The sequence below is a fragment of the Corvus moneduloides genome, chromosome 18 (genome assembly GCF_009650955.1).
Source record: "Corvus moneduloides isolate bCorMon1 chromosome 18, bCorMon1.pri, whole genome shotgun sequence".
Lineage (NCBI taxonomy): Eukaryota > Metazoa > Chordata > Aves > Passeriformes > Corvidae > Corvus > Corvus moneduloides.
The window spans coordinates 9,804,017-9,824,716 of NC_045493.1; the positions used below are offsets into that span (position 1 = coordinate 9,804,017).

Genomic DNA, 20,700 nt, shown 5'->3' on the forward strand with positions numbered 1-20,700 from the left:
GGGTAATCGAAAAGAAATGGAAAATGGAGCTCAGGATAAATATTTTCTTCAGAGAAAGTGGGCTGAAAGCTTGAAATAAGCCATTATTAGTATCAGCCTGAATCTGGGGAGAATATGCAGGGAGAGGGTTGTGGGTGAAGGATGTGGAGTGGAAGTGAGGGGTCAGGGGGCAGGATGGCTTCTCCCTGCCCAAGGTGCCCCATCTCTGAGCTGGGCTGGGGCCAGCTGGGGAGGCTCCTCTGGCTGGGCAGAAGGCTGAGGATCTCCTTCCTCGCCCGCTCGACATTGGTGGCCTTGTGCCCCTGCTCCAGCCTGTGTGCCCAGCTCCCTGCCTGCCCCGCAGCTCGGGGGGCCCTCCACAGCTGCTCCTGGGGCAGGGATGGTGTGGGAAGGGATGGTGTGGGAAGGGATGGTGTGGGAAGGGATGGTGTGGGAAGGGATGGTGTGGGACTGGGATGGTGTGGGGAGGGATGGTGTGGGAAGGGATGGTGTGGGACTGGGATGGTGTGGGACAGGGATGGTGTGGGAAGGGATGGTGTGGGAAGGGATGGTGTGGGACTGGGATGGTGTGGGGAGGGATGGTGTGGGAAGGGATGGTGTGGGACAGGGATGGTGTGGGGAGGGATGGTGTGGGACAGGGATGGTGTGGGAAGGGATGGTGCAGGGCTGGGATGGTGTGGGAAGGGATGGTGTGGGACAGGGATGGTGTGGGAAGGGATGGTGTGGGACTGGGATGGTGTGGGGAGGGATGGTGTGGGACAGGGATGGTGTGGGACAGGGATGGTGTGGGAAGGGATGGTGTGGGGAGGGATGGTGTGGGGAGGGATGGTGTGGGACTGGGATGGTGTGGGAAGGAATGGTGTGGGGAGGGATGGTGTGGGACAGGGATGGTGTGGGGAGGGATGGTGTGGGACTGGGATGGTGTGGGAAGGGATGGTGTGGGAAGGGATGGTGTGGGAAGGCATGGTGCAGGGCTGGGATGGTGTGGGAAGGGATGGTGTGGGACAGGGATGGTGTGGGGAGGGATGGTGTGGGAAGGGATGGTGTGGGAAGGGATGGTGTGGGAAGGAATGGTGTGGGAAGGGATGGTGTGGGGAGGGATGGTGTGGGACTGGGATGGTGTGGGAAGGAATGGTGTGGGGAGGGATGGTGTGGGACTGGGATGGTGTGGGAAGGGATGGTGTGGGAAGGGATGGTGTGGGAAGGGATGGTGTGGGAAGGGATGGTGCAGGGCTGGGATGGTGTGGGAAGGGATGGTGTGGGACAGGGATGGTGTGGGAAGGGATGGTGTGGGACAGGGATGGTGTGGGACTGGGATGGTGTGGGAAGGGATGGTGTGGGAAGGGATGGTGTGGGAAGGGATGGTGCAGGGCTGGGATGGTGTGGGAAGGGATGGTGTGGGAAGGGATGGTGTGGGAAGGGATGGTGCAGGGCTGGGATGGTGTGAGGAGGGATGGTGTGGGACTGGGATGGTGTGGGAAGGGATGGTGTGGGGAGGGATGGTGTGGGAAGGGATGGTGTGGGGAGGGATGGTGTGGGAAGGGATGGTGTGGGAAGGGATGGTGTGGGAAGGGATGGTGTGGGACTGGGATGGTGTGGGGAGGGATGGTGTGGGAAGGGATGGTGTGGGGAGGGATGGTGTGGGGAGGGATGGTGTGGGGAGGGATGGTGTGGGAAGGGATGGTGTGGGACAGGGATGGTGTGGGAAGGGATGGTGTGGGAAGGGATGGTGTGGGGAGGGATGGTGTGGGGAGGGATGGTGTGGGGAGGGATGGTGTGGGAAGGGATGGTGTGGGAAGGGATGGTGCAGGGCTGGGATGGTGTGGGAAGGAATGGTGTGGGAAGGGATGGTGTGGGAAGGGATGGTGTGGGAAGGGATGGTGTGGGACAGGGATGGTGTGGGGAGGGATGGTGTGGGACAGGGATGGTGTGGGAAGGGATGGTGTGGGAAGGGATGGTGTGGGACTGGGATGGTGTGGGAAGGGATGGTGTGGGGAGGGATGGTGTGGGACAGGGATGGTGTGGGACAGGGATGGTGTGGGAAGGGATGGTGTGGGGAGGGATGGTGTGGGGAGGGATGGTGTGGGGAGGGATGGTGTGGGACTGGGATGGTGTGGGACAGGGATGGTGTGGGAAGGGATGGTGTGGGACAGGGATGGTGTGGGACAGGGATGGTGTGGGACAGGGATGGTGTGGGAAGGGATGGTGCAGGGCTGGGATGGTGTGGGAAGGGATGGTGCAGGGCTGGGATGGTGTGGGAAGGGATGGTGTGGGAAGGGATGGTGCAGGGCTGGGATGGTATGGGAAGGGATGGTGCAGGGCTGGGATGGTGCAGGGCTGGAACAGTGCAGGGCTGGGATGGTGTAGGGCAGGGACCGTGCAAGGCTGGGATGGTGCAGGGCTGGGATTTTGTGCAACAGGGCCACAGGATCCTCTGTCCACCCTGGGGCAGGAGGGACACACAGTCTGGTCCCTGACCCCTCTAACTATGCAGAGGGACACTGCTGGCTCTGGGGACCAGACCCCAAGGTTGTGGGGCTCCAGGGCTCAGGACCGAGTGGAGGATCTGTGTCCCTCACTCAGGGACATGCAGGGCAGGGGACACAGTGCCAGCAGCTGCCTCCTCCAGCTCCCAGCCCCCGGTGGCACCACCAGGGAGCTCGTACACAAATTCTCCACCTCCTGCCTACTAAATCTCCCCTGTCTGTGCCTGCTGCAAGACACTCTCTCCAGCAGGCAGGAAATACGGGCCAGATGCAGGAATTTGCAGCCACCCAGGTCTCTCCATCAGCACCGGGCAGGGCGGGGGGCTCTGTGCAGGGGGGTGAGGGGGCACAGCACAGGGGCTGGGGGCTCAGCCTTGCACCTTGCACACCTTCCCCAGGAGAAGGGCATGCAGCCAGCCCTGCCTGCTGTCCCAAGGGATGTCCCAAGGATGGATCTCCTGTTCCACCTGGCTGCATCCAGGGAGTTCTGAGTCCCAGGTGGGCTGGGGACCGGAGGGGGTCCAGCTGATGGAAGCCCATGACATCCCAGAGGGTGCAGCCCATCCATCCCTATCCCAGAAGAGGGTTTAGGGGAGTCTCAGCAGCCACCCCAGCCAGGGGTCTGTGCACCAGGAGGGATGAATCCCCCCAGGCCCCTCAGCTCTCCATCCCTGTGCACGGTTGCCATGGCAATGAGGGATGAAGGCTCCCTCGCTCCCTGGCGTTCCTCTGCATGGCCGCGGCCGCTGCTGAAATACTTGTCAGAGTTAATTGCCAGGGAGCCACCCCCGTGCTCTGTGCCAAGTGTCATCCCCAGCCCATGGCTTGTCCCCAGCACTGTGGGGTGTCCCCAAACCTGGCCCAGAGCAGAGCCAGCATCATCAGACTGGTCCTGTCCCTCCTAAAGATCAGCAGACCTCCACACAGCCGCTGCCAGAGAGCCGAGGCATTTCCCACATCTAAAAAAATGTAATTAAATGGAAAGGTCGTTCTTATTTATTCTTTTGTTACACAACCCCCGAGCTACCAAATAGTGAAATTAAGTCTTGGAGTGTTTAATGAAGGATCAGGGAAAACAGCTCGTCAGTTCAAACAGTGCAAAGGCACCACACGGAGCGAGGCTGCTCCTCTGGGCACTGCGGGGGCACTCGGGAAGCTGCCCCTGGGCACCGGGCAGGGCTGGGCTCCGGCAGCGCCGTGGCCGCAGCCCAATGTGTTCCCTGCTATACTCACAGGGGAGGGATTTTTTTTTTAATAGGGCCCCATGGAGACATCAGAGCAATTTTCAAGGAGGTTTGAAGCCACCGGGAAGCTTATTAGATCCGTTCTGCAGAGTTAATTTGATGTTGGTAATCAGCGAGCAAGTTAAGCAGTTAAGGAGATGGTGGCTGCTGAAGGGTTGGGCTGTTTAGCCGCCTTGTAAGCAGTGGTTACTAATGAGATGCTCATGAATATGGATGAGGGATGGTTACAGTGTGGAAAGGGCAGTCGGCAAACCATAAACCTAATTTTAATCTTTTTATTATCAAAGCCACGTTATTAATAATAGACTTTACCTTGAGTCCGAGCAATTCCTGCTCTCAGCACCAGGCTCCAGGAGGGGACAAGGATGGGACCCAGCGTGGTGTGATGAACCCCCAAGATTGGGGATCTCTTCCACCAGGACAGGAGGGACCACCAGGGACCCTCACCCACCCTCCTCTCCAGGGCTGGTGCTTGGAGAGGGCCACTGAGACCTCCTTGTGCCTCTCCTTGCCCCAAGCACACCAGCCCTGTCCCACCAGCCACGAGTCTCTTGGTCACTGCCACCATGGCGGTAGCACATCACAGCTGGGCACTGTCCCTCAGTCCTGGAAAAGGACAGTCCTAATGTCCCCGTGTCTAATTAATCGTAATTATTTTCTTATGGCACCACTGATCGGGGTGCTCGTGTAACGAGGCAGCAGTTCCTGTGTGAAATGCTGAAGCAAGGGATGTAGAACATGTTAAAAAATATTAATCTACAAATGAAAATTCTTTTAATTGGATTCTGCTTTTGGGGCCGGGTCATTGCTCCATTTTCAATCAGAGTTGTCCAGTCAGCAAAGCGGCAGCACAGCCCTTTCGTAGGGAAACGGTGAGTGGCTCGCAGAGGTTAATAGGAATGTTGGAAAATAAATAGGTTATTGATTGATAATAACAATAAGCTGACTCCAGTCCTACCTTGGTGACCTTCCCTCACTCAACTTAGAGAAAACTCAGTTAGCATCTAATTATGGATCACCTCACAATCCCACATATTAATGAGAGTGCGGCAGCACGGGCCTGGAGCTGCTCCCAGTGGAGGGAAGAGCCCAAACATGGTTGATCCTAGAGAAATCAGGATCTGGGACCCCTTGGTATGGCATGGAATCACAGAATGGTTTGGGTTGGAAAGGACTTTAAAGCCCATCTAGTGCCACTCCCTGCCATGGGCAGGGACACCTTCTGCTATCCCAGGCTGCTCCAAGCCCCGTCCAACCTGGCCTTGGACACTTCCCGGAGTGGGGCAGCTGCAGCCAGGTCTTCACCACCCTCACAGGGAAGAATTTTTTCCGATATTCAATCTAAACCTGCTCTCTGTCATCTGAAAGCCTTATCCTGGTACCCAACCAAGCCACAGCCCCTGTCTTGTTCCGCAGGGTGGAAGAGGGAAGGACGGCAGCTCCGAGCTCTGTAACTGATACTTTTAATTGCTGCAAGACGTGCCAGGATGTCCTGCCTTCAGCTCCAGCTTCACTCAGTATTCCACATGACTCTTGGCTCTGCTTGCTGCAAGATACAGAGCAGACAGAGCTATCTGGGAAAAAAGAGGCTTGCAGGCAATGGGCACAGATAGAGCTAAGGAGGCTTTTCCTTGCCCAAGGTGAGCAGCCACACTGACTGCCCAGGGCACCTGCTCCACCGGCCCCAGAGGGAGATGCTGGCAGCATGGGATGGGGTTGATGCTCGCAGTTAGAGAGTTTTCCCACTTAAGGTGGACCAAACACCAGCTGTGTCCCTGTGAGGTGCTGAGGGCAGCAAACACAGGATGCTTCTCGGGATAAAGCTCCAGGATCTGAGAAAAACCTGCGTGAGAGTGTGACTGTGGTGAGCACAGCTGCATTTGCCTCCCGGCTGAAAGGGAAGGAGGAAATGGAAAATTTGTGGGGATTTTAAATGTCCTATTTGTAGTAGTGGGAACAGAGACACGGAACCTCCCTGTGGAGGGCGGTTCAGCCGGGACTTGGGCAGAGCTGTGGGCATGGGGCTGCCCAGGACCTGCTCCCTGCACTGGCCCCCTGCGTGGTCCCCTGGCTCCCTCGGCAGCTCCGTGGCCAGCGCTGGGGAGTTTGGGAAAGGTTCTCGGGGCATCCACAATCCCTCCGGCAAAGCTCTTCCCACAGGGCCCCTCTGTGGCGAGAGCCCCGCGCTCCCCAAAATGCCCCGGAACCGCGGCGCAGTTTGATGTCAATGAACATCATTCCTCCTGCTCGCACGCGTTCCCTGTCAGCACGGGCTGGGGGCACTGGCTGCGACACGTCAAAATGCTGGGAAAATAAACACGGCGGCTCGGCTGCTGCCCTCCTGCTCCGCCGGGAACAGCCGGGAGGGGACGGAGCCGCGACCCCTCCCCACAGCCGGAGGGAGTGTCCAGCCTGCCCCTCCGGAGAAGGGCAAGCAGCCGCCTTGTCCTGCTCACTGTGACCATCGTATCCCAGGCTGGACTCGCAGAATCGTGGAATGGTTTGTGTTGGAAGGCACTTCAAGCTCGTTCGTTCCATTTCCCGGCCATGGCAGGGACACCTTCCACTATCCCAGGTTGCTCCAAGCCCTGTCCAGCCCGACCTTGGACATTCCAGGGACGGAGCCGGGCCAGGGGCTTTCCTGGAGCACGAGCTCCACCTGCCGCCGCCCTCCGAGCCCGGCCCGGTACCGGCGAGTGCCCCGAGCCCCCCGCATCCCCCGCATCCCCCCCATCCCCGCATCCCCGCATCCCCGCATCCCCCCCATCCCCGCATCCCCCGCATCCCCCGCATCCCCCGCATCCCCCGCATCCCCCGCATCCCCGCACCCCCGCATCCCCCCCATCCCCGCACCCCCGCATCCCCGCACCCCCGCATCCCCCCCATCCCCCCCATCCCCGCATCCCCCGCATCCCCGCATCCCCCCCATCCCCGCATCCCCCGCATCCCCACATCCCCCGCATCCCCCGCATCCCCCGCATCCCCGCATCCCCGCATCCCCCACATCCCCGCACCCCCGCATCCCCGCATCCCCCGCATCCCCCGCATCCCCCGCATCCCCGCATCCCCGCATCCCCCACATCCCCGCACCCCCGCATCCCCACATCCCCCGCATCCCCCGCATCCCCCGCATCCCCCGCATCCCCCCATCCCCGCATCCCCGCAGCCCCCGCATCCCCCGCATCCCCGCAGCCCCCGCATCCCCCGCATCCCCGCATCCCCCGCATCCCCCCCATCCCCGCATCCCCGCATCCCCGCAGCCCCCGCAGCCCCCGCATCCCCCGCATCCCCGCATCCCCCCCATCCCCGCATCCCCGCATCCCCGCAGCCCCCGCATCCCCCGCATCCCCGCATCCCCCCCATCCCCGCATCCCCCCCATCCCCGCATCCCCGCAGCCCCGCAGCCCCCGCATCCCCCGCATCCCCGCATCCCCTGCATCCCCGCATCCCCCGCATCCCCACATCCCCCGCATCCCCCGCATCCCCGCATCCCCGCATCCCCGCATCCCCCGCAGCCCCCGCAGCCCCGCAGCCCGCGCAGCCCCCGGCCCCCTCCTCCCCGCTACGCGCTCCCCCCGCCCACTCCTCGGCCCCGCGGGGCTGTCCCGGCTCGCAGGCAGCGTGGGGTCCTTGCCCGCTGTGCTCCCCAGCGCTGGGCGATGGCACCGCGGCCCCAGAGCCACCACCCGGTCGTGCCCGGGGGTGACCCCCCCCTCCTGAGCTCCGCGGAGCCCTGCCCGGCACGAAGCCCCTTCTCCCCACCGCCCACCCAGGGCCTGGGGTGTCTCTGCTCCCTCCGGTCCCACCACACCCCGGGTGGCCACGGTTCCTCAGAAGGATGACGAGGTGGCCGCAGTGCGAACGGCCTGTCCTGTCCCCCCATGCCCCCATGGGAGCTGGGGCAGCCCCAGCCCAGCCTCACACAGGGGTTCCACCAGCCCCCCACACTGCACAAAGACAGAAGACTGCGAGGTGGTTGCACACTTGCCATGTTCACAGTAGATATTACAGGCAGGGGGGACATCCTTATGGGACTGCTGGCCAGTGTCCAGCCCCACCGTGGATGTGGCCACAGAGCAGGCACAGCCCTGGCCAGCTTGGGCTGGAGCACTCTGGGCAGGACAGTGACCCCAGGGCTGGACCTGCTGGGGTGCCCCGGCCCCACATCCACCACCACAGGTGAAGGGGGATCTGCACACCGTGCCCCTGGCCAGACAGCTCTGGGGGTGCCAGCAAAGAAGGATGGACAGACAGAGACGTCAACTACTGCCAGCCACGGTAACTGGGGAGCAGGGACAGGGAGGCCTAAGGTGCAGGAGCAGAGTGAAGGAGCAACCTGGCTGTTTGGTGGAGCCTCTCTTCCCTCCTGCCCCGCTCTGAGGGGGAGCAGCCACCCACAGGCACTGGTGGCCTGTCCCACTGAGGGGCCTGTGCAAGGTGACACTTGCCCAGGACATCCTCTGAGCCATCAGGGTGACTTGTGCCATGGCTCCCCTCAGTGACAAGCCTGGGAAGGTCCCCCTGTGCGCACTGGGGCTGCTCTGGAGCAGAAAGGGGGGTCTGTGGGGCAGGGAGGAGAGTCCCTTGCAATGGTGGGCTCTGACAACCCCAGCCCCATGCTCATGGTGTTCCTGACCTCTGCAGGAGTCCTGAACCTGCCCACCCTGGGCCTGACCTGGCTCATCCTCCTGGCCCATTCCTGTCCCTCTGTTCCCCACTCTGCCCACAGCAGGGCCCTGTCTCCCCCTTCCATCAAACTCAGGAGCATCAGCCCAAAAACACATCCTGGTGCCAGCCACGTGGAAGAAAGGGATTTGGGAGATTAGTGGGATAAGGTGGAGGTTGGACAGACACGGAGCTGGGTGGGGAGGGGACCCCCATCAGCCTGAGAGAGACCCCCCCCAGCTAAAGGAGCAGGCTGGGGGTAGTGCAGAGCAGGGATGCCCAGGAGAGGTGGCAGTGTCATGGGGCCACCCAGGAGACTCCAGTCTGGCTCTGCCTTCCAGTGCAGGCAGGAGAGTGACAGTGCCATCAGCCAGTGACAGCAGATGCTCTGGGGAGGGCCTCGACATGGGAGCAGTGAGCACAAGGCAAAGCCAAGAGAGAGCAGCCAGAGCCAGACCCTGTCTGGATTTGTCCCCCTGGACAGAGCTGCTGCGACCCTTGGTTGAGGGGTGCCCTGTCCCCCCAACACCACAGCCTGAGATGTCCCAATGAGCCAGCCTGTCTCCGCCAGCAGCACAGGGCCACCATCCTCTGCTGGCACACAGGGCTTGGCTCTGCCCCGCTGGTCACGGCAGCCCTGAACGCCGTCAGTGCCCTGCCGTGTGCCAAACCCACACCAGCAGGCCAGGGCCTGCATCCTTCACCCTGGCAGGATCCCTGCAGAGGCCAGGGACGTTCATCTGGCTGACAGATGGACAGAAAGCAAAGCCCAGGCTGTGCCCCCGTCACCTGATGGCTGAGGCACCCACTGCCCACCCCTGCCCTTGGCTGGGGCCAGGGTACCTGCAGGTACCAACCCGGTGGTGACGCAGACATGAGTTAGTCGGGGCCACGCTGCCAGCAGCAGCTTCCACATGCACCAGGCACAAGATAAACTGTGGAGACACAAAGGGGGTGAAGAGAGGAGCCCAAGAGCACCAATGCTGGGAGCAGCACGAGAACATTCCCCATGACAGGTGACCTGGGGCCTCAGGAGAGCCCCAAGCTCAGGCTCATGGCAATAGCTTCGCTCTGTGGCTGAATCTCTTTGCAAACTGGGTTTGCTGGACCTTTACAGCCATTGCCAGTCATTATTAATGGGTTTGTACTGCCCTGTTGCCACCCAGCCTCTTTTCCTCATTGTGCCACATGAAATTTGTTGGAAAATGGGCCAAGAGGGAAATTTTCAAAGTGCCCCAGCCTGAGCATCTTCTTTCCCGTGGTACCAAATGGGAGCCAGGGATGCTCAGCAGCACCGAAAATCGGGTGCTGCAGGTGAGTAAGTCCGGGAGGAGCCACCGTCACTTGTCATGGCAAACAGCACCCGAGAGGCAAAGTGCAGAGAGAGCTGTTAGTAGCAAGAGAGAAACAGTCAGGGCGGATTAGTGCAGTGGGAACAGAAGTACAGGTTAGTAACAGAAGCAGGGCACTGGTCTGCCTTAGAGGACACACACACTGGAAGAGAAATGAAGAGAAAAGCAGCAATGGTTAGTTTGTTTAATTCAGTTCAGGAATGTGTTAGTAACAGAGATCTACTGGCTTAAAAAGGAACTGAAAAGCTTCTGCTGATAAAACCGTTTTAGGCTCCTAGTCAGCAACAGGCTCCACAGGCAGAGCCGGGCAGGGCGTGTGGGGAGAAACCCTCTCCTCGTGCCGCTGAGGGCTGCCCGGGGCAGGGGCTGTTGGTCCCCTCTGCTGCCCGGGGCAGGGACTGCTTGTCCCCTGTGCCACCCGGGGCTGGGGCTGCCTGCACGGGCAGGGGCTGCTGGGCCCCTCTCCTTGCCCACAGCCAGGGCTGGGGCTGCCTGTGCAGGCACCACTCCTGCCCAGTGCTGGGCAGGGGCTGCCAGTCCTCTCTCCTGGCTGCCCCTGCCCGTCTCTGCCCGTGCAGCCTGGCACCAACACCCGGCACTTCCAAACCCCTTTTCCAGCTTTTCCGTTCCCCTTTAAAGGCAGCGCTGCTTGCCGTGGTTAGTGGGCACGAGGCAGGGCTGCTGTGGGTTAGTAGGGCATGCACTGGGCTGGTTAGTGGGTTAGTCCATGTGCCAGGGGCCGTGGCAGCCCCGGGGAGGGCACAGGGGTCCCAGGAGGTTAGTAGGTTAATACTGGCAGCATGCAGAGCCGGGCCCGTCAGCAGCAGGGCTCTGGCTCAAGAGCAGGAGGAGTTTTTGGGCTTTGCCACCGGATTGACATTAGGGAAGGCGTTAGCAGGGGGTTTCACCGTTGTAACATAACCTGTCTCCAAATGAAATGCTCAGCAGGCATCTGCCCCTCTGATCCCTGCCAGGGAGGTACTAAAGGTCTCAGCAGTGAGCGTCCCCTCACAACATGTGCTTCCCACCCCCAGGACTGGGAAAGGTGAGAGACAGGATGCATGGAGGGGACAGTCCCCACAGTGCCTAAAGGACTCCAAAGGAGCTGGAAGAAGCAGAGAAGGAAGGGGTGAAACCATTGCTGGCAGTGTCTGGGGTGAGGCTCCAGGCAGCTCTGCAAGAGCAGGGCTCCAGCAGAGACCACGACAGCTGCTCCAGGTCTGCACCAAGCTCCCACTGCACGTGCAGGGAGGAGGAGGTCCACCAGGGAAAACCACCATGGAGCAGAGGAAAGGTGGCCCACAGCTTACCCCCTCCCCATCGGGAGCTGCCTCTCTGTGGGGCTGAGCAGTGCTCCAAGGGTGGCAGGGACACCGTGCCCTGAGATACAGGGCTGGGACAGGGCACCCAGGAAAGCCCCTGCCCCGTGTGCCCCTGGGTCCCCTCCTCCCACAGCACGAGCTCCTCTGGTCCTCAAGAGGATGCTTGTCCTGTTTGGACTTCAAGGCTATAACACTTGCCATGAGCTGCGTCTGCCCTCAGCCCCCAGCCCACTGCACCCCCCGCCCTTCTGCCTGTGTGGGGACGTGGGCCTGAGTGGCTGCTCAGTGAGGACACAGTCCCAGCCACTTACGGGGCCACTGCAGAGGCCACGGGAGGAGGACTCACTGCCCATGCTCCTCCCCACGCGCCAGGATGCTCCACAAACCAGGTGTTTCTCCAAGGGGAGCAGAGGCAGGGTCCTGCCAAGACACGGCACCTCCAGAGCAGAAAGCACCAGGACTTCACCGACAGCCAGAGGGAAGGGCAGGATCAGTGGGGACAAACAGAGTCCCTTTGGGCTCTGGCCATGGTGTCTCCATGAGCAGCTGGCACAGCTCTGCCCCCACTCCCTTTCCCTTCTCCCTCCTCCTACACTGCGCTCAGGGAAGGGGACAGGTTTGGGGGGGAGCAGCGGGAGGCAAGGACACCCCAGCACCTTGTGGGAAAACTGTGTGCACGTGCAGCCACGTGTCCTCAGGTGTCACCACCGTGGTCTCCTGGGCTGTGTCCCCCACAGTGGCCGGGCTCGTAGCTCCATGCCATGGCAGTGGGCACCAGGGTGCTCTGCTGAGGCCAGCCCGGCTCTGGCATCATGTGTTGGTGGTGTTGGTGGTGATGGTGGCTCCTGAGCCCGGCTCCCCTCTGGACACGGTCAGTCTGGCCAGGCAGGAGCTGGGGCCGTGCCCCTGGGGTGGTGGCACTGGGGAGCAGAGATGCTGTGAGACCCTGGGCTGTGGCAGCCACCCCACCCCCACTGCTGGGCACGCGTAGGGGACACATCCTCTCATGCAGGTGGCCCTGGGGATGGTGTGAACCCCTGCACCCCGCTGGGGCCTGGGGAGAACCCTCCGGGGGATGGGGCCTTGGGGAGGAAAGCTGGTCCTGACTGCCCAGCACTCTCCCAGCTCACAAGAGGTGGGAGAGCATGGGGCTGGCACCACCCATGTCCCCTCCCCAGAGTCCTACCTGTGGTCACCAGCTACGGGAGTGCTGTGCAATGTCCCCTGTTCCGTGTGGCTCTGCGCCGTGGGGGCAGCGAGGGGACTGTGTGAACAGACCTCAGGTCAGTCATTAGCAGCTGCAAAAGAAACAACCAACGCAGCAAGGGAGAGAAACAGGGCATCGTCCTCAGGCACAGCCCAGCCGAGCTGGCAGGAGCCCGGCAGGAGGGCTGGGCACGGACCCTCCTGTCCCTGTCCCCTTGCAGAGTGGGGGAGCTGGACCAGGCACAGAGGGACACCAGGAACCACCACACCAGAAATGGTGGCAATGCCCCAAACTGTCCCTACCTGTTGCTGGAGGCAGGGACTGACTGCCACTGCCACTGCTACCTCCACCTCTGCCCTTGCCCTCTGGTTAAGCTGGGTCACTGGGACCCTGTGGTTCCACTGGTTAAACTGGGCAGACTGGTGGTCATAGCCACGCTGTGGTGGGTGCTGCTCCATCTCCTCAGGGATCTGGGGACATGTGGCTGGTGCCAGCAGCCAGCCCATGTCTGTGGCCTGCTCCTGCTCCTGCCCTGCCCTGCCCTGCCCTGCCTGCCTGGGCAAACCAGGACAGCAGCAGGTCCCAGGGGAGCGGGGCTGTGATGACTCTGCAGTTCAGCTGCGGAGCCGCTCCTGCTTCCCACGGTTCATTGTCACCGCAGTCCGCAGGCACTGCCGGCAGGACAGTCCCTCCCGTGGGGACAGCACGTCCAGGCGGCATTTGCAACCCAGCTGCGGTGGGGCCGAGCAGCGGGAATGAGCCGTGGAGATGCCACTGAGCATCTGGCAAATGGATCCCCTGCCTAGAGGCGCCGGTGGTGGGGCAGGCGGGACGTGACGGTGGCAGGATGGCCTCTCCGGCCTGGGAGTGAAGCACATTCCGGGAGATGGGGAGGGAAAAACAATTTTGTGCAGACAGGACTCACCTAAACACTCGTCTGGGGCACGAGCTTGAGCTGCCCCTGCCATGCGTGTGGGTGGCACATACGGTGCCCCTGGGGGGCTGGACACCCGAATTAAACGGGGGCTAAACCCCCTCCTCGAGTGAGGAGGGAGGGCGAGGAGCACGAGCTCTGCTGCAGGCAGGAGTGGGGAGATGAGGGCACAGCAGGCACTGCACTGCCACAAGAGATCCCGGAGAGATGATCGCTGGGATGTGGCATCCGGGCACCCTGAGCCCCCAAATCCCACCGGGGTGGCCAGACCCCCCTGCCCTGTGCCCTGCCAACGCTGCCCGACCCTCGCTGCCATCCAGCAGAGCCCAGGCTCCGGCACAGCCCAGGCTCCGGTGCTGCTGCAGTGGTGCCAGGCACTGCTGCCTTTGTCTGCAGCTCTGGGGCTGGGCAGCCCGGCAGAATGGGGGTGTGAGGGTGTGGAAGACTCCCTGCAAGTCCGGAACGCCTGAAAATCTGATTATTTCTGTGCTCCTCCTGGCTCCCCGGGTAGGACCTACCCGCACACACAAAAGGCTGCGAGACAATGAGGGAGAGAAAATGGCTCCGCAAGAAGAGCATCTGCCAGGTTAACTCTGAGGAGAAGGAAGGGCTGTGCTGCGCCCTGGGGCTGCTGGCCCCAGCCTCGCCTCTCAGCCCCGCCTAGGATCATCAGCTTTGGGAGAAAATGGGGGGTTCGAGACAAAGCAATAAAACGGCATTTTGGCTACAAATCCTCCCAGGAGCATTGAAAATCAGGCAAGAATCCATTTACCTGGCAGGAGCCCTATTCTTGATGAGGATTCTGAAAAAAAAAAATACAAACAAGCGGCGCAGCAGTTAGTTCTGATTTGGGCCGGGGGCTGCCGGCGGTGTCCGGGGAGGGGCCAGGCTGCCCAGCGCTGCCTCCGGACCGGGATCACCGGGATCGCCTGCCGGGCCGGGATGCGGCCGGGAACACGCTGCGGGATGCGCGGCTGCCCCGGCCCCAACAAAGGGAGGGGGCCCGGGCTGCCCCGGCCTGGCACCCCCGGGGAAGGGGGGAGTCCTGCCGGGGGGGGGGGGGGCTCTAGTGGGATTGTTTATAACCAGGGAATAATACATTGAGAACGGGGGTATTTTTTGGGAACGGAGTGGAGGGAGCAGCCGCGCCCGCCGGCTCCACACCTCCCGGAGCGATGCCCGCAGGACCCTCCGAGTCCCGGGGCGACATCGCCCCCTGCTCCCGCCCGGAGGTGGGGGCTTCCCCCGGGCTCCCGGCGCCCCCAGACCCCACCGGCGCCCCATCCTCGTCCGCAGGGAGCGGAGCCACGTCCGCGGTGCGTTACCTGCTCCCGGGGGCCGGGCTGGGGCTGGGGGGCGCCGGTTCCGCTCGCTCCTGCCCGCCGCGCCGCTCCTTTGTGCTGGAGCTTTCCCAGAGCATCCCTGAGGAAGAGGCTGCCACGCAAACTCCTCCTCCAGCAGCCCCCGGCCCCCCCGGCCCTACCTACGGCGCAGGAGGATGCTGCAACTCACATTAAATTTTAATGCTGGAAATGCGGCCGAGTCACCTTTTCCCCGCACCGCTCCCGCTCCGCACCGCTCCCGCACCACTTCCAGCACCGCTCCCGCACCGCTCCCGCACCGCTCTCGCTGCGGGAGACTCTGGGGACCCCTTTGCCACGACAGCCGCCGCAAAGGCCACTGTCATCCCCTGCCAGGACATCGTCCGCCGCGGTGTCACGGGCTCCCCACAGCCGCGGGTGTGACCCAGGGGACACGGGACAAGGATCCCTGGGCAGGGGCTCTCGGGCACACCCCTGGAGACATGGAGGGCAGGATGCAGCCGGGCTCGGTGGGGACGCATAGCGGACAGACCAGCCCGGCTTGGGGACACAGCCCTGTCCGAGGACAGCCCCCCACGCCGGGGACAGCTCCCCTCCCGTCCGGGGGCTGTGACAGCCCCTCCGCAGCGCTGTGCAGCTGCTGGGTTCCCACATTGTTCTCCAAATCCCCGCCGGGTCCCCGGGGACCCCCGGTCTCGCCGCCAGCTGCCCACCGTGCCTGACCGCGTGCTGGCCCCGCTCCCGAACCCCGCGTCCCTCCGGGGCTCTGGGGCGGGGCTGGGCAGGCCCAGGGGGGTGTCTAGGGCGGGGGTCCCCCCCAGCTGTGGCCATGGAGGGGACGGGAAGCTCCGCTCCTCGGGTCTCGCTGGCTGCCGGCCCCGGACGGGTTTGCCCTGGGGCGCAGGAGGATTTCACTCAGCCCATCCCAAAACTTTTTGTTTCTTCTTCTATTTTGCCTTTTTAATTGTGATTTCTTGTGGAGAGAATCCCTTTCTGGGCAGCATTCCCTCCGCTGGTGGCCTTGCTGCTGCAAATGTCATGGATGGGACATTTTCACCACATCAGATCTTTTCTCCAGAGCCCTTATGAAAAGAGGAATTTTTCCAGGCCAGCCTTTCCCTGCTGCATCCCCAGCTTTGGCTGCACATTACGTGTGCGGGGGTGAGGGATGAGTGCCGGGATGGGTGCAGGGGTGTGTACAGGTGTGTGAGAGTGCTGGGATGGGTACAGGGTGTGCACGGAGGTGAGGATAGGTGCACAGTGTGCACCTCCAGCTTGCTTGATCGTGCAGCTCCTTCCAGCCCCTGGGAGGTGCTGGCAGAGCAGATGATGCCTGTGGAGTGGTGGGATGTGGGGGTCCTGCAGAGCCCCTGAGCCTGCTGCCGGGCAGAAAAATTCCCCTCCACCTCATCCCTGCCCCTGCAGAGCCCCGCTCTGCCCCCAAGAAGGGCATCACTGCCGGCCACGCATCCCCATGGCCCCACATCCCCAAGTGCCAGCGCCGCCTTGGACAACTGAGCCTTTATTGAGCTTTGTCCCCGCCGCCCCGCGGGACAGACGGTGCCCGAGGCGCGCGGCCAGCGGCGCGGGGGCTCCGGCCCCGCGGTCACTGCTGGACCCTGCGGATGGACTGGACTTGGCCCGTCTGCGCGTGGGACCCCCACTCCCGCACGTGCTTGTACTCGCCCGCGGGGCTGTCGCTCTCCAGGAGGTACTGGAAGCCCCGGTACCCCGGGTACTGCGAGCAGACCCACCTGCGACAGAGCAGAGAGCCACGGTGGCTCGGGGCGGGCGGCACCGCGGAGCCCCCGCACTGCGGGAAGGTCCCGGCAGCTGCCAGAGCATCCTCGGCTCTGCTGCGTGCCCCGGTGCCGGGTCCCGGCAGGCTGCAAGCCCCGGCTACTCACGCGCCGGAGCGGACAAGGAAGGAGCCCACGGTGCTGCTGCCCCAGCCCAGGGCGGGCAGCGAGGGGCAGTCGTCGCTCATCTCTGCCCGCTTGCCCTGGAAGTTCTCCTGCTCAAAGAGCATCAACCTGCTCCGCCCGTGGTCCTGCGGCCAAGACGGGCACGGCTTTGGCACTGCCACCCTGTCCGTGGGCAGCGGCGGGCTCCGGGGGCCGCCCCGCCGGGGGGAGCCGGGGCGGGGGCACTCACGGCGCAGGCGATGGGGCGGAAGGAGCACATCCTCTCCACGTGGTAGGCGTTGCTGCCGCTCCACGCCTCCCAGCACGGGTACTCGCCGCGCTCCAGCACGAACTGCTGCCCCTGGAAGCCGCAGTGCTCGAAGCCTGCCCACCTGCCGGGGCGGGAGGGGTGAGACCCCCGGGGTGCCCACCGCCCCACTCGCAGCCCGGGCTGTGCTCGCTGCACCCAGCGGTGCCTGGAGGAGGCAGCCCCATGGCTCGGGTGGCAAAAGGCACTGGAGGCCTCCATCCTCCAACCCCCCTGCTATCCGTGGGGTCCTGCAGCACCGTGGGGTGGCAGTGCCCCGGGACCCCCACTCACGCCCCGCTCTCGATCTTGCAGGAGCGGACGGTGCTGAAGCCATGCTCCAGGGTGCTGTAGCAGTCGGTGGTGAACTCGTGCTTCTTTCCCTGGAAGAAAGGCTCATCCCACACCACGATCTGGGGGGAATAGAGGCAGTCAGGGGGCTCTGGGGGTGCCAAGGCAGAGAGCAGATGCTGCAGCCCTGCTCCCAGGTGTTCGTAGGGCGTGGTGCTGGTCCTGCCTAGGCTCCCATACCTTCCAGAGACCGGAGGATTTCTTGCAGCGGTGGGTCATGGTGACTCTGCCAGAGCACAGGGGAAGGGCACTGTTAAAGCTGCCCCTCTGTCCACATGAGAATGACCTCAGGAGCCCACGCACATCCCTTCACCAGCAGTGTGGGGGACAAGAGCAAGGGGGTTGCTCCTTGCGGGAGCAGGTGAAGAGCTCTGTGGCTCGCCCCGCCCAGCTGGAGCTGGCATCAGGGCCGTGTGCAGCAGTGGGCACCTGGCCCAGCGGGCACCTGGCCCTGGCAGACGTCCCTGCCCGTGCCCAGGGAAACTCCTCCTCCCACTGGCAGCTCCCTGAGCCAAAGCCCTGGTGCTGGCAGGGCACTGCTGAGCCGGCACCACTGCAGAGATGGCTGTGTGCCCACACTGAGCATCAACACCCTGCCACGGCCACAGCCAGCAAAGCCCCTGATCCCCCAACCCCCCAACCCCCACCACAGCTCTCGGTGCTGAGGAGAGGTCTAGCCCCGGATTTTGGATGCTCCTCCACATGTTCCCGCAGCTGCTCGCTCCCAGGCCCCAGCCATGGGCACTGGGCAGCTGCTCCAGGCTCTGGCGCTTACCTGGGGTGAGGCACTGGTGCCCAGGGAGGTGACATGTCCAGCAGCCTCTGGCTGGGTTTTTATAGCCTCCAGATAGAGACAGAGCCCAGGGGAGCATTACTGAAACCCCTAACTCAGCACATGGCGGGGAGGAGGGACCGGGCAGAACAAAGGCGCCGTGTCAGAGACGCTGATGAGCCGGGACGTCGAGCTGGCCCACCGGGCACAGGCTCTGACCCCCGCCCCACAGTTCCAGAGCCGGGGCATCGCCCCCAGGCTCTGCCAGCGCTGCTGCCGTGTGCTCTCCCTGGCATGGGGCTGGGCTGGGGCCGTGTCCCAGCTCTGGCAGCGCTCCCCCTGCCCTCGGGCAGTGCTGCCTGCACTGGGGGCACGGGGAGGTTTCCTCACCCATTTCTGGGAATTGGGAGGAAGGACACATCTCCACTTGCTCTCCCTGCAAGGGCAGAGCAGCTGTCCCCGAAATCCGGGGCAGCTCGTTGCAGGTTGTGCACACAACAGCCATGGACACCGTAAGAAGTGGGGACCAGGGGCACTGGAATTGTTGGGGGGAGGTTGCAAAGGCATGGGAGGGACTGGAGGCGCAGGTCATGATTTGGGAAGAGCTGCAGCAGCCTCTGGCCTCTGTGCACTGGAAAGAGTCTGCTGCACCCCCATTTTGGGGACCTAAACACCTTTCAGCTTTGCTCACAGTGACCCACACACCGCACAGATCATCCCGGGGTGGTGCCAAGACTCCAAAGGCCGGGCAGAGGCACCCACCCAGCCTGCCCGTCAGAGTGGGCAGCAGGCAAAAAAGGCTCTTGGGCCCAGTGGGAAAACCCATGTTCCCAGGGAGAGCTGTGTTTTGGGACAGAATTTGCCAGGAAACTGCCAGGAGGCTGAGCCAGAGTCCCCTTCGTGCAGCTGCAGCAGTCCCGTGAGCCCCGGGCACCCTGGGGGAGGCAGAGCAGGGCAGCTGGGGAGGCTCAGCACAAGCGGCTGCCCCAGGGCACAGCAGGGCTGCACGGGCTGTCCCTGCCACCTGCAACCCCAGCAAAAGCCCTCTTGGCATTGGCACAGTTTGTCCCCGGTCTCTCACTGTGGCCTGAGCTAAACTCAGCTTGCGCTGGCCACCAGCACAGTGACCACCACTCGCTCGCTGTCCACAGCGTGTCCTGGCAGCAGGACATGGCCATTGGAGCCTGGGCCGTGGCCGGGTGCCCCCGTGGTTTCACTCAGTGCCAGGCAGGGATGCAGCAGCGGGAACTCCGTGAGCAGCGGGACTCACCAGGGCAGAACAAACCCGCGTGCCCGTGCCATCTGCGGCCACGCTGTGCCAGTTCTGGCCATCTGCTGCTGGGGCAGCTCTTTGCTGTGCTGGAGCTGTGCATCCCACAGGCTCCCCCGTGCCAGGGAGGGATGGTGCAGCGTGGGGCTTTACAGGGCAGAGATTTTGTGTCCGGGGGCTCAGGAATGACCAAGGACAGATCTCTGCTGTCAGCCCTGCCACGGCACTGGCTATGGGGAGCCCATGGGGCTGCAGAGTGCTCAGTAACAAGCAAAGCAGCCATCAGGAGCAGAGCTCGGCCCTTCTGAGCTGGTTTTCCAATGGCCAGGTTCAAAGGTGCTGGGGGCTGGGAGGGGAAGCAGAGTCGGGATGGGTGAGACCTGCTGATTAATGCCCAGGAGCACAGGGCAGGCAGCACGGGGAGAACACCCACTCCAGCTCTGGGAGGAAGAGAGGGCAGGTTAAATTAGAAATCTGGATAAAACCCATGGAAAAGAGCGCAAATTGAAATCATGAATCATAAAACACTGCCCAGCGTCAAGGTGAGACCCAGACTGGGCCAGTTCCCAGGGTAATGGGGCAGCAGACCCCGCACCCAGCCATGTCACGGGCACAGCACACCTCCTGAAAAGCCTCGGGAAAAGAAGGGATCAATAGGTTCTTTTTGTTCAGGATTTTGTGCAATAGCCCAGAGGGTGCAGCTGGATCCCACCGCTGCTCGGTGACACACGAGGGGATCAGCACACGGGGCTCTGAGCCCTCTGCCCCCACACCCTCGGGTGAGGCACCGCTCCTGCTGGATGCTGCGGGAAGCTGGGGGGTGTTGGACAGGGGTGTGGAGGTGGAGAAGAGATGATCAGAGCCTCACAGGGACTCAGGGGAAGGTCCCCCCGAGGTGCCATGGGGTGGGGGAGATGTCGCACCAGAGGCTGAGCTGCTGCAGGGGCTGGTGCCAGCAGGTCCCCAACCAGCCACCCCACGACCCCCCTGCACCAGTCAGACAGAGCTGGTGCCCCAAAACCCTGCATGGGGTTTGGCACCATGAGTGTGGTGGTGGCAGAACCAGGGGTGGTACAGGGTGAGTGCAGCACAGGGAAAACAGGCTAAAAAGCAAAGGAACAACCCTGCCAGTGAGCAGGGACATTCCCAAGGGAGAACAAACACCATTTTCAGGCACTCAGATGATTCGGAAAGTGTCAGCTTCGATTACACATCGTTTGGAAAAAAACCTAACTCCTGAAGCATTTCAGAACGCTCAGGTCTCGCTTCCTGGCATCTCCAGAGCAGCGCTGCCGGCGCTTGCGGGCACGGGGTGATGTTCAGAGCGAGAGGTTCAGTGTGTGGAGGGGATGAACGGGCACAGCGCGGCTGCGGGCCGGGCACGGTGGGGAGGTTGCCCCCTCCGCGGTGGCAGCGGCACGGGAGCGGGGTGTCCCCGCGGGCTCGGGGCCGGGGCGCTGGGCAGGGGAGGTGTTCCTGTGCCGGTGCCGGCGCCGGCCGGGCCGTGCCAGGGCTATATATGCCCTGCCGGGGCGGCCGCACGCGGGGCAGCGAGTGCCGGGCG

General features: G+C 63.1%; 1 protein-coding gene across 1 annotated transcript; it reads right to left on the reverse strand.

The window, feature by feature from the left end:
- Positions 1-16,043: 16,043 nt before the first annotated feature.
- CRYBA4 (crystallin beta A4) lies at positions 16,044-17,313 on the reverse strand. The gene is made up of 5 exons (XM_032128342.1): positions 17,275-17,313; positions 17,038-17,156; positions 16,687-16,828; positions 16,440-16,582; positions 16,044-16,286 (listed from the first exon to the last, which is right to left on the reverse strand). Exons 1-5 carry the CDS (start codon positions 17,311-17,313, stop codon positions 16,139-16,141), a joined length of 591 nt encoding a protein of 196 aa, XP_031984233.1. The 3' UTR covers positions 16,044-16,138.
- Between the last annotated feature and the right edge of the window lie 3,387 nt (positions 17,314-20,700).